The 13,024-nt window shown below is 34.0% G+C and overlaps 1 protein-coding gene across 3 annotated transcripts in view; it reads left to right on the top strand.

Annotated features, from left to right (window-relative positions):
* The window catches only part of TTC13 (tetratricopeptide repeat domain 13), a 37,981-nt gene that overhangs the window by 7,132 nt on the left and 17,825 nt on the right, over nt 1-13,024 (top strand). For 2 of the 3 annotated variants that reach the window (XM_051614695.1, XM_051614693.1), the window contains exons 4-12: nt 1,260-1,330; nt 3,522-3,587; nt 3,843-3,935; nt 4,971-5,087; nt 5,685-5,795; nt 8,094-8,176; nt 10,840-10,981; nt 11,996-12,170; nt 12,587-12,743. In XM_051614695.1, the coding sequence (XP_051470655.1) occupies nt 1,260-1,330; nt 3,522-3,587; nt 3,843-3,935; nt 4,971-5,087; nt 5,685-5,795; nt 8,094-8,176; nt 10,840-10,981; nt 11,996-12,170; nt 12,587-12,743 (1,015 nt within the window). The remainder of the gene's footprint in view (nt 1-1,259; nt 1,331-3,521; nt 3,588-3,842; nt 3,936-4,970; nt 5,088-5,684; nt 5,796-8,093; nt 8,177-10,839; nt 10,982-11,995; nt 12,171-12,586; nt 12,744-13,024) is intronic. The other variant, XM_051614696.1, reaches the window with a different exon arrangement.

Below are 13,024 nucleotides of genomic sequence, written 5' to 3'. Positions count from 1 at the left end.
TGTAGTCTTGGAGGAGAAAGAAATGAGGAAAATTAAGGAGCTCTTCAACCTGTCCTTCACTTTGCCAATTTTCTTTCCTTTTTTGGCAATGCTATGTACCTGTACCAAGCAAAGCTTTTTTTGTGTTGAGGCAAAAGCTTATATTGCACACAAGTATTTCCTTCTGCATAATAGTAATCTCCAAGAATGAGGCAAGCTCTTGTTTAAATACATTTTTAATTTCTCTTTCATCTAACTTTTTTCCTCCTTTAATGAACAGTGCTTGTCAACACTGTCAAAACAATGTGGCTCTGCCTGCATGAAATTGTCTGTGTCCTGCTAAGAATACCTTAGTTTCACGTGACTTATTTGTCTCTTCTCCTGTTTGAGTAAATAATCAAACAAATAGGCACGTCTTCTGTTCTGTTTGGATGGTTGATAAAACTCATTGGAAGTAGTGGGAACGGTGAATTCCTGCTCTTGGTTCTTCTCTTAGCCATTCATGCAAACTGCCTGGGGAAAAGTTAAAGTGTAACTTTCATAGCTCTGGTCTGCAGTATACTTGTTTTTTCTGTGGGCAGTGTAGGCAGATCTTAGTCCAGAGTTAAGAGCTGTGAGAGATTAAAGCATGCAAAATGGAACAATCTGGAGAGATTCAGCTATCAGAACTGGACTTCAGTCATACAGACACAACCATGGCTTTCCACAGTCTTGTGACTCTACTGTATTTTTATATCTTGTGGAGATTACAAGAACATGTTTCTAAGACAGTGGTTTGTTTCTTTTTCAAACACTTGGCTTCTACTCCAATGAAGGAAAAACTTACCAAGAGCTAGTAAAGTTTATCAAAATGTGTGCAGAGAAGGATAATCAGATGTTCTGTAATGGAATTACCACAAAAAAGTTAGCCAGTGTTAGCCAGGCTCAGTTATAATTGAGAAAGCATCTAGGGCTACCAAATGGGATCATGGTACCTTTCCTGGTCCTAAGTACTTTAGGGAGCAAACATGGACCCTTTACTGAACAATTTGTAAAAAGGAGAGAAAAAACGCCAAAAAAACTACAAAATCCAATTCTGATGAGCACAGTATGAACTGAGTAATTAATGAATACTAGGTAATGCTTGATGGAAGTAATTTCAGTGGCAATTTGGTAAACATTTGACTGCTTAAATATTCAGTGCAATGTAGGATCTTATGTTCAATATAAACTAATTGTAAAATGTATTTTAAAAAACCCTTTTTTTTTTCTGTTTGATTTACATTTGTAATTTTTTTTAGCTGTTGCTTACGTGTTGATTGGCAACGGCTTGTATGATGAAGCCATACGACATTTTTCAACAATGCTGCAGGTAAGTTTTCTGTTTCGACCCCTACGAAAATCACTTTATGAAATTATCCATACAACATACAGCTTTTACTAAAACAGAGATTCAATTAAAGATTTTAAAATGAGAGTAATTATTCTAGGAGTTTAATCTGTTATTCATTTTTTCCATCCAAACATAAGCATACTCCTAAAATCAGATGACTCAGCAGGTTGTTTATTTAACGAGTATTTTTCTCATCTGTAGGAGTAAACTTTTTATGGCATTTCAACCCAAAAACCCCTACAAACCAAACCATCAAGAGAAACCTGATCTGTGCAAAATTGAAGTTCTTTTAATTACCCGCTTAATGTGTAGGCTGAGATATTTTAATATGGATTTTTTGAGGTGGCAGTTAGTGTGCTCCCAGTAACATCAGAAAAAAAAACTAACAGAGATTGCTTATTGCTAGTGGCAAGAATCACATTGCTTTCATGATGATAAATGATTTTGTGTTATGGGTTTATCCCTCTTCTTCAGTGGTAAGCATTTGATGAGTTCAATATATAAGTAAAACATAATACTCAAACATCTTTTTTCTATCCAAGCTAAAGAAATTAGAAACTTCTGTGAAGTAGAAGGCACCCACACTTAAAACCAACCCAAATAGTTTAAAAGCTTCAACTAAAGCTTATTTGAAAATAGTGTATTTTTTTATGGCTAGAAACCTGGGACTAGAAGAAGCATGGACCTGGTTTTTTTACATAAACTGGTTGTAGTACACAAATGCAAGCTGAAAGTAATACTTTAAATACTAGCATGTTGTTTTTTTTTTAACTCAAATGTCATATGGCTCATACTGAAATTGAGTGAAAGTGTGGCAATTTAGTGGAATTTTTAAATTGAAATTCTCAGAGAACCAGAATAGTTTTTTTGTTTGTTTGTTTTAGGTGTCTAGTGATGTCTGGTTTGTTTTTAATGTGGGAAATGATTTATTTTTTTTTACCCTAATGAGAAATCCTGCTTCAAAACCACTGGACTTATATGATGTTTCCTGCCTTCTCTTTATTAAGGAGACTTAATATAAGCAAAGATGAGCAAGATACAGGCACTGTATACACGCTGTGGGAAGTGTGTATATAATATGAGTACCTTTGCAATGCACACCTCTCAGCTGAAATGAGTGTCATGCTCATTGTATGCCTGAGAGGTTGTGGTTATGAGTGTTCGCTCTGCCTTCCACCAGGCAATTTTAAATACATATAAGGTGGGTATTAAAACATTTAACAGAACAAAACAGCCTTGCTTAGCTGCTGTATTAAAAGTAGGTTACTACCTGAAGTTGATGTTGGCTAAGTGTACACTTGGAATCAGTTCAAGTCTGGCAAACTGCCAGCATTGTTGTGCCTTGTGCCTGTTGTTTTGTCAGTGAAGCAATTTGTAGCCTGTTCTACAAATTTCTGTAGCCAGCTGTTTGGTTTGCATATGTGAAGTTGTCATGGTTCATGACTGTTTTTCAGGGAATTTCACTGCATAGGGATTGTTGTACCAAGAAAACCAGTTTTGCTGTTGTAGTTCTTCAAATTTGGGGGATAAACCATAGATGAAAGAAATAACATTAAACAAGAGGTAGATTCTTTATGTAATATACATCCCCTTAAGTGCCCAAGTTGGAAAGCCATGAACTGAACTCTAACCCAAGGCAGGTTTGTTTGTTTGAATTTTGCAGAAATATTTTGGTAAAATATCTCTAATTTTTGTTTCTGCCTGAGTACTAGTTTAATCAGGATGTCACAATTTCCTGGTTCTTAATTTTAATTCTTAAATTTAAATTGCAAACAAAATAAGCTTTGAATGGCTGAATTGTGTTTGTTTATTATCACCTCAGATGCCGTCAGACAAAAGAAGTCTTATAATTACCAGTAAGGCTACAAGTAATGAAGTTTGGATAACAGACTATATGAATGTGTACATAGCTTCTGATAGGTGGTCACTGCAGTCTATTTAGCTCATTTCCCAGATAAATGCTCCAGAACAATGCCAGTAAATTGAATTGGAAACTGTGAGCATGTGAAGTGTGGACTCTAACACAATCAGTGTCTTTGCCTGACAGCTAGTACTGAACATCAGCAAGAATTAAACAGATATTGAAGAAAGATACCTTAAAAAAACCCACAAAACACCACAGAAGTCCCAGACAAATGCAACTGATTGTGTTAATTTTTTCTTTTAACAGGAAGAACCAGAGCTGGTTAGTGCAATTTATGGACGAGGGATAGCATATGGAAAAAAAGGACTACATGTGAGTAAATAATTATTTAAATACTTGGCTGAATTATTTGAATCTAACCTATAAGAAGACCTGTAACAGGAGGAGCTGGACTAATGGGAACTTAATAGGTGCATCCTGAAGTCTTTGTGCAGTCTTACTATCATAATATGTCTAGCTGTGGTAGGTGCTTCATAACAGAGAGGGATCTAGTGGATCCTGCTGCTTTAAGTATGCACATTACTCAGAGTATGCACAGTTGTTTACCTTTATTTTTCTCCTTTTCAGGATATGAAAAATGCTGAACTTGCTCTGTTTGAACTCAGTAGAGTGATTAGTCTAGAACCAGATCATCCTGAAGTATTTGAACAGCGAGCAGAAGTGAGAAGAACTTTCAATTTTGCAATGTTTTAAAGTATTTCTTCACTGATTTCATGACTAAAGCTCTTACCTTTGTTTTTCTGTGAACATTCCTCCTTTCCTTTAAAATATACGTATTTGCTCTCAACTGTAATTTGTGGAGTGTGTATCTGTAAAATGAAACATACACCATAAGGAATTACTGTAGCCAATAGAATAGCATATATTATGCCTAATTGTTTAGGTTTTGGCATACAATTAAGATTGTGTGTTTTGGCTTTTTTAATATAATGAATAAAAATACCATGAGCACTTAGTATCACCTCAGTAAATGTATTGTTAGGACTAGCTGGAAAAATGCAGACCTTGTAAAGAATTGAGTTTTAATCAAACTTTTTGGGTTTATATTTGTGCATAGAAGTGAAATATCGTTAAGGTACAGATAATTTTCATTTTGAAAATCATGGTTTATTTTGCCAATTAAAGTACAGAAAATGGATTTCGAGAAGCAGATTTGTAGACGAATCAAAAGCGTAAATGTTCACGGAAGTCAGAATGCTGTATAATGGTAACTGCCACAATATGAAATTTTAATTCGCAGTTTTTGTGTTTTCAATTGTTTTATAATACATTTGGAAATAATCTTGATCTAAAAATGTGAAAGGCATTCAAATAATTGGAAGATAGACCATTTTCCAATGAGGAAATATTTTCAATATAAAAAGGTTTATGAGAGTAATTCAATTACATTTTCAGTTGAATGTGTTGAAAAGACTTGAAATAGAGCATTTTGCTTTGGCTGACTTGTTTTTATTTGGAATACTAGATTTCTGCAAGTGTTATTGGTTATATTTGTGTACACTGTGTTTTTGCCAGATTTTCCCTTTGATAGGGGTTTAAAAGCAACAAATACTGAAGTTTATAGTAGAACTTTCCCACCTGTTCTAGCATATAAAATTATTCTGTACAGCTGAACACGAAAAGGAATAATTTTTGCATTTCTAAAATCTATTCAGCCTGTTTGTTCTGAACTATGTTTTTGTATTATACTCCTAGATATTGTCCCCATTAGGACGAATCAGTGAAGCATTATCTGATCTCACCAAAGCTATTCAGCTACAACCATCAGCGCGGCTCTACAGGCACAGAGGTACCCTTTACTTCATATCTGAGGTTAGTGGATTTTGGGGATTCTGTTTGGTTTTGGCTGTGTGGATATTTTTGGTTATTTTGTTGGTGGTGTTTGTTCCAGTTGTTCAAGAGCTTCTTTCCTATTGAAATTAAAAAAAAACAAACCCAACAACAAAAGCTCTGATTTTCCTGTAGTTGACTTTCTGATAGTTCAGAGGCATTCTTCAAGTATTTAAACTGCATATCTATTTAATGCAGATAATCAGAAAGCAAGTGCCTTGCATGCACATCTTAGACCATTTTGTGCATTTGAGGAGTAGGATATGGATGAATAATTTGACTTGATTTATAACCTACAGCTGCATTTAAGTAGTATTGTTAAATGCTCTGTTTCCAGCTCTGTATCCACTTACTTTACTACATTCTATATAGCCCTTTCTGTGAAAGTTGGAAGTGTGTGGCACACTACTTATTCTTTGATATTCTGACTGGCAGTTGGCAATTGTTGCTGCTTAGCCCTGAAACTGACTTCATGGATTAAACAAAATTCTGTAGTATATCTTTATGAAAATAAAAGTATGTAATCCTCTTTATTTGTATGATGTTTCCTCTGTCATCTAAAATCTACTTTTATCACAGGATTATGCAACAGCCCATGAAGATTTTCAGCACTCTTTGGAACTGAACAAAAATCAGCCTGTAGCTATGCTTTATAAAGGCTTAACCTTTTTTCACAGAGGACTTTTGAAGGTAAAACTGTGTTAAATAATAGTTCATGTAGAACAATACACTCTATTTTAAGTTACTCCTGTAAAATAGGAGAAATGTCATAGGTCTTGACATACGGACTTTTTTCTCACTTAAGACTCTTTAAGGCAAAAGAGTGCAAACAAAATGAAAAGGTGCCATTGTTGACTGAGTTACTTTGTACTGTGACTTGTAAATACTTGCTGAATCTTGATAAATCAGTGATAACTGACGTGTTTATAGGGTGCTTTGAAAGATGTTCTTATTTGGCACCTCTGTTAATATCTGTGTGGCTATATTAAAAATTTCTTTCTATGAAATTACTTCCTAGTTTTTGTGACTGGAAAAGGGTTGAAGAGGAAAATAATTTTAAATTCTTCCTTGACTGAGCTGGCAGGCAATCAAGGAAACTGCTAATAGAGACCCCTGCATCTATATATGCATGGGTATTCTGAAATGCTCCTATCTAATTCAAGAGAACATAGTTGCTCCTTCACATTCTAAAACCAATAGGGAAAGAAGGTCTTCCCGTGCTACTTTTAATGTTTTACCATTTTCTGACTCAAAAATTCTGTGAGTTTTAGGTGCAGTAATACTGCATCTGTTTCTTCCTTGTGTAGTATTTAGAGATACTGCTGCAGTTTTTCTGCAGGGAGAGTAATTGGGCAAGGTGTCTGAAATCCTCAGTTTGAAGTGGGGATGAAACAGTGTGATTCCTAAATTCCAACACTGTGGAAGTTTTAATTTAAATTCTGATGGTTTGGGATTTGTTAAGGGTTGTAGGAAGAAAACATGACAACCTGGACACAACCCAGAACTCCTGAGTTTCGACTTAGTATCTGGTTTGGTTTGGTTGGGATTTTTTGTGGTTTTGTTTTTAGCAAACAGGCTACTTCTCCATTTTCTTACTACCAGGCTCGATTTTTTTTCTGCACTCTCAGTGTATGCTGGGAGAAATTCAGGCTGTCATGTAACTTATTGTGTGTGTCATACTGCACTCAGAGGAGTTACTTGCAAATAATAATCTGATTTAATTTCTGATTTTTGGTGTAGGCAGCAGAAAACCCAGAAAATGATGGTGGAAATAAAACTGGCAAGGATAAATAATGTCTTGATTTGCAAAACCACATTTCTGCACTACCACCTTATTCCTCCCAATTTCATTCTCAGAGGAAGTGTCTTCCCTCTCTGATATTCAAGTTACGAGAGATTGTGACAGAGCAACTTTTCGTCCCTGGGTATACCTTAGCTTCCAGTCAGGTTCAGACTGCCTCTTAAAGGAAGGCTATAAACATAATCTCTTAGGTTTTACTAAGCTTGGGGTCAGGGTGACAGTGTTTGTTTTTGAGAAAAATCTTCTTGGATTTAAAAATTATCTAGAGGGCCTGAGGCTATTAGTAATGGTAGGTGATGATCTTATATTTTTTCAGTAGGTATTTTTGTGCGTGTGGTAGTGCTTAGAATATATTTAAGAGTTTTCTGAGTAAATATCTCTAAATTGACTGAAGATACTAATGATGGGTTTGATTTCTTGCTCTATAGACTTCAAGATACTTTTCAGGCATTCCTTCATAATGTAAAGTAGTTGATTATTCTGTCCTAAATTCTAAGTCTCAATACTGTGTTTGCCAATTTATATAGACAGTCCAGTTTAAAACCTGAGTTCTTAGTCAGATCCTTTGAAGAGGAAGATCTGTTTGAGCATATGCGCATATATATATATATATATATATAAAATTACTTTTAGCTATCTTATTTTTATTACATTGTATTCCTCACAGCAGCAGTGCATCCTATAGTGTGAAGATGATCACTTGCTCTGTAACCCCTCAGGAGGGTGTTTGCTAACTGCAACTAACACAGAATGCAATGAAACAATGGAAGGCAGAGTACAGATCTGAAGGAGTCTTTTGGACTGCAAAAATTAAGAGGTGTATCATGAATGAAGAAGGAGGACTGTAAGGAGAACCTGCTTTTTCTTGGGGACCAGACTGAATTTTGAAAGCAGACTCAGGAGATTATAATCTCTGAAATCTGTGAAATGCTGAAAGAATCGTTCATTCCCATAGCATATTAGACAAAGGAGTTCCAGCCAAATCTGTTGTTGCCATAAAGAGTGTTGAAGTATTTCATTTGTTACATGATGATTATTATTCTATAGATTTTTTTTTTAATAAATTCATGCCTTGTTCCTTCCAAAGGTTTCGGTGAATAACACTAAATCCATGGCTAGTAACTACTGAGGATGCTAAAATGAAATGTATACAGTAAGTGAAAATGTTTTCTGTTGGTGTCTTGTAGGAAGCCATTGAATCATTCAAAGAAGCTCTGAAGCAGAAAGCCGACTTTATAGATGCCTATAAAAGTCTGGGACAAGCCTACAGGTAATTGCATTCAGAAATAGTTTTCAAGTCAGTTTTTATCTGATTGTGTTCTTTAAAATGCACTTTCAAGTTTTATGTGTTTGTTACAAAGCACTGTAGAATCCAAAGTGTATTTATTAGCTCCTGTAGCCAGTAAGGCTATGTTAGGCTATGTTCAATATATATAATTTCTAGCCTTGTTCTGCATTTTTGATTCAGTCTCCAGTAGCTCTTTGAATTTCCCAGACTCAAAGGTTAGGAAAATGGCAAATGTGTTTTAGGTATGCTAAATAATTTTTAAATGATGGAAATATTTAATACAAATTATCAATTGCTATGTTCGTTAGTTGCCATCTGAGATTTATTAGGCTACTTAAATCTATTAAAAACTCATTGCATAGCACGTATCTTATCATAGAACTGCTACATCCTCTATTAGTCTCTCCTCAAAGAGATTTACAGTTTTGAGAGTTTAGCTGATTTCCTGTGGTTTCCTACCTATTAATAGAATAATTTAAAAAAAACCCCAACACCCTCTTTTTAGTGACTAGTCACTTTTTTCTTGTTTAAATTTAGAATAAAGATAAAATAATTTCTAGTTGAATAATATGTATTACTTTAAAGGAGGTCTGCAGATAATTAGTAAATGGAAAGTACATATAGTTTGTATATAACAAGATAAGAACTTTAAATAGCAACTAAATATCTCTGCCTGTTGCAGTTCTTTTTCCAACATGCTGTGTCTTGCCAGCTTTTTATTTCCTGTTTTACATTTTTATTTTTGGAAATCACTCCTCAGATGTTGCTGCAACCTGAATGGCTTTTGTGTAGCAAGGGTTAAGCTGGGCAGGGTTTGTCTGCAAGTATTACATGAATGTGTGTTCTTTTTCCTCAGGCTTTACACTTCCTTCAGCATACAGAACATGTCATATTCACTGAAGGCAGTGTCAATTAAATATTTTTTTGTTATTTTTTGCTTTGTGGACTTACGCCTTGTTTACATGTGTATCTAAATTCTGAACTCAATGTGGAATCACTAATCTATTCATGAGTTTTTCTGTTGTGCTTGTTATTGCAGTGTGTAAGTACTTCCAAGGTACTAAATAATAGTAATTTGTCTTGAAAAATGGGCAGTTGCCTTCTTACATTTCCAGTAAATGCTTTTAATGTTTTTGATATGTATTTGCATGTGGGACTGACTCTCTAGTTGATCAGCTGTTCTACCCCCTGCCCAAGAGATCTTAATCTGAAGTCTTGTTTTGAAAGACAGAAAAAAGCAAGCCTTAAAATGTCTCATTTTATGCTGCACTGCTGTTTTGCAAAGGAAAACTCACTTAACTAGAGTATTCCTAATGAGTTTAAATTTGTTGCTTTTATTCCCTCTCTTTTATTCCTTGTCTTCCCTGCCTCCAAAAGTTTTCTGGTTCTCAAGAAATAATAGGGGAAGGAATGTAAAGAAATCTACCTTCTATTTTTTTTTTTAAACTTGATATGCAAAGTACAATTGCTGTTGACTCTTCTAAATGCTCAGCAGTTAGAGAAGGCCAGAAGCTGAATAGAATATTGTTTAATAAATGAGTACACTGTAACAAATGATCCACTATGATAAGTCAGAATTACTTTCCCATGAACACTCAGGTCTTAAAACATGCAGAAACAATAACCTCACTTTTTCAGAGCACTGTTCACTTAGGCTGTAAAATTCTTTATTTTTAAAATCTTGAGTTTTAAGTTCAAGCTTTCTTTTGCATCAAGTAAGCTTCAAATATAGTGCTTAAAAATACCTTTTAAAGAATTTTCTTTATAGTGGAAGTAGACAGTTATTAGTCTGATTTGTCCTTATGTATAACATGAATTACAGCTTTTTACCTAATAATTCCTCCTTCAAATCTGGTTACTGGTGTTTGTGCATTTATTTGAAACCGAAGAGCTCTGGTTAATCACTGTTCTGTATTAAAATTCTTTTTGGCAAATGTATTTAAAACTAGTAAGTCTTGTTTTTTCTAGTGGTTCTCTTGTTGGGATTAATTTAGTCTAATATCATTTGATGTGGAAAGAATGGTAAAGAGCTTAAAAAATAAGTATACTGGATTAGAAAAATGAAGAAAACTTAAGTTGTGCACTATTCCTATTTTATTTTTTTTTCATTATACTTTATGGCTATTTTTACTAAAATCTGTCCTGCACATCGAGTAATTCTAGTCAGTATGTTTTCAGTTATTTTCACCTTGTAAACACCATATACTTTCTTCTTATTCAGCATCTAAGTATCTTTTTTTTTTTTTTTGAAGTGTTTATATTTAGTAGGTGAAAAGACCTGTTGTAGATAATGCTTTCCAAGAATGCTTTCTGTGGCAGCTTTCTTTCTTTTCGTTTCTGAAGAAATATCATAGGGGTGTGTGTGTGTATGGTTTCTGTCCACTGAGAATTTTGAAGATCTGTGGTCTTGTGGAGTTGTATGTCGGAGAAGACATTTCTGGGAGTGCAAAACTCTGTGCAGCTGTTCTCTTAATACTGTTGAAGAACAGTTGCAGAATTGCTGCCTTTAATGAAGTTTTCCATTAGTACTGTGTAACTCTTTAATGATGTTCTCTTTGGACACATTAAAACAACTTTTAGTAAGTAATTTTATTGTCACTGTTGCCTTCTATATTCTTTGCTTTCCACTTTATGGAACTGTCTAGAGAACTTGGCAACTTCGATGCTGCTACAGAGAGCTTCCAGAAGGCTTTGCTGTTAAATCAAAATCATGTTCAGACATTACAGCTCAAGGGAATGATGCTGTATCATCATGGTAGCCTAGATGAAGCACTAAAGAATTTTAAGGTGAGCAGGCCCTAAGTAAATACAAAATGCTTTAACAAGGACTAGTAGATGGAATATAGAGTTTTTTGTAATTTTAAGCTTAAAATAGGCATACCAAGTTCCAATATTTATCTGTTTTTTCTGAGATACTTTCTTTGTTTTGAGAAGCTCTGAATATGTTGCGATTCATTGAGCTTGTAAAAATGCGTATTTCCATCGGTAAACAAAATCCTGCCTCTTTCCATTAGCATTAATTGATGGCCTCATTTTGTAGGCAGAACAATAAAGGCATATGTTAATCATATGACCATATCCTTAAAAAAAAAGAGTGAAATAAGATATGGAAACCATCCCATCCCTTTCTGAATTCCTGTCTGTTTATCCCAGGGAGGGCATTTCATGTGTGTTATTACCTATTCACCTTCTCTAACACAATTTGTAAATGCTGGTGTATTTGAAAAGATATTTCAGTTTTTATGATGGAGATGCTCTTCTAAATACCTGTAATTGCCAGAAGAATCAGAACATTCATTTTTGAATTATAAATATGAATTTGCCATGTGTTAACCTATAGTGAATAGTTGACTAACATAATGAAGTGTACTAATGCATGAAATAGAGGAGATATGGATGGAAGAAATTGCACTATATGTTGATGCTGAGCTAGCAAGAAATTACTTGTTTCTAATATTGTCAGCAGTATATTTTGTCTAATTTTGTTCAACTGAAGTTGACATTTCTGTAGTGCTAATGTCATTAGAGCAAACATCAACTATTTTCATAACAATGAAACTGTGATCAAAAGCATATTTGCACTGTCAGTTCCATGTATTTTTTTTCCCTTTATTGAAGTTGAAAATATTTATTTTGTACATTTGCTAGCAATTTATGTGTTCAGCATGATTTTAGAGAGAAATGATCTTAATAATCAGTAAAACTTTTTCATGTGGTCTTCTGACCTAACAGGTTAAGTTTATTTGAAGATACTCATTCTCCCACTTGATTGATGAGTGTTCTGTTCCTTTAATTTACTAGAGATGTCTACAGCTAGAACCATACAATGAAGTATGCCAGTACATGAAAGGTCTCAGCCATGTTGCAATGGGACAGTTTTATGAAGGCATAAAAGCTCAAACTAAAGTTATGTTAAATGATCCACTACCTGGTCAGAAGGCCAGCCCAGAATATCTCAAAGTGAAATACCTCCGAGGTAAGTTGGAGTTGTTTTTCTTTTTTTTTTTTTAATTTTCTTAAATCCTTTTAGAACCCTAAAGTGCAAGCAGACTTATAGTTATGGCCATTTTAAAGAATTCATCACACATTCTCATGAGCATGAATATGCCTTTAAAAAAGTTGTACACTTATTCTTACTGTTCATACAATTAAATACTGGGACCACAAATGAAAGATACATTTTTATATAATGATAAAGTGTGATACTTAGTTGAAGTAGACTTATTTCTATCTTGGAAATTAGCTAATAAGAAAATTAAGTTGTCTAAGAGTAATAACTTAATAAAGTTGTTTTGGATAACTGACAAATGTATAATCTGATTTTTATTTTTATGTAATTATGTAAGTAGGTTGATTATGCAAACAGTGTTTAATTTTATTTCTTTCCACCAGAGTATTCTAGATACTTGCATGCACATTTGGATACCCCTCTTACAGAGTATAATATTGATGTAGATCTTCCTGGAAATTTCAAGGACCACTGGGCAAAAAATCTTCCTTTTCTTATAGAAAATTATGAAGAACAGCCAGGATTACAGCCACATATAAAGTGAGTAATTTATCATTTTTTTAAAGCTTACTCCAATTGTTTTTTTTCAGTTTGACTTTTGAAAGTGTTGTTCCAAGGCATTTTAACAGCACAAATGTTTAATGCTATATGAAAGTGGGATTCCACTGAAAGTGCAGATCCTTTTAAAAATCATAGGGATTGTAGTTGGTTTAGCTTATGAAAGAGGAAGAATGAAATTTAGGATGATTTGCTTCACTTTTGTCATTACATAATTAACAAAATTCACATAATGTTTTATGTTCTATGGCCTTACTGATTAA

Source organism: Apus apus, chromosome 3, assembly GCF_020740795.1.
Source record: "Apus apus isolate bApuApu2 chromosome 3, bApuApu2.pri.cur, whole genome shotgun sequence".
Taxonomy (NCBI): domain Eukaryota; kingdom Metazoa; phylum Chordata; class Aves; order Apodiformes; family Apodidae; genus Apus; species Apus apus.
Note: the sequence above shows the minus strand (reverse complement) of the source record. Positions and strands in the feature narration are given on the sequence as shown.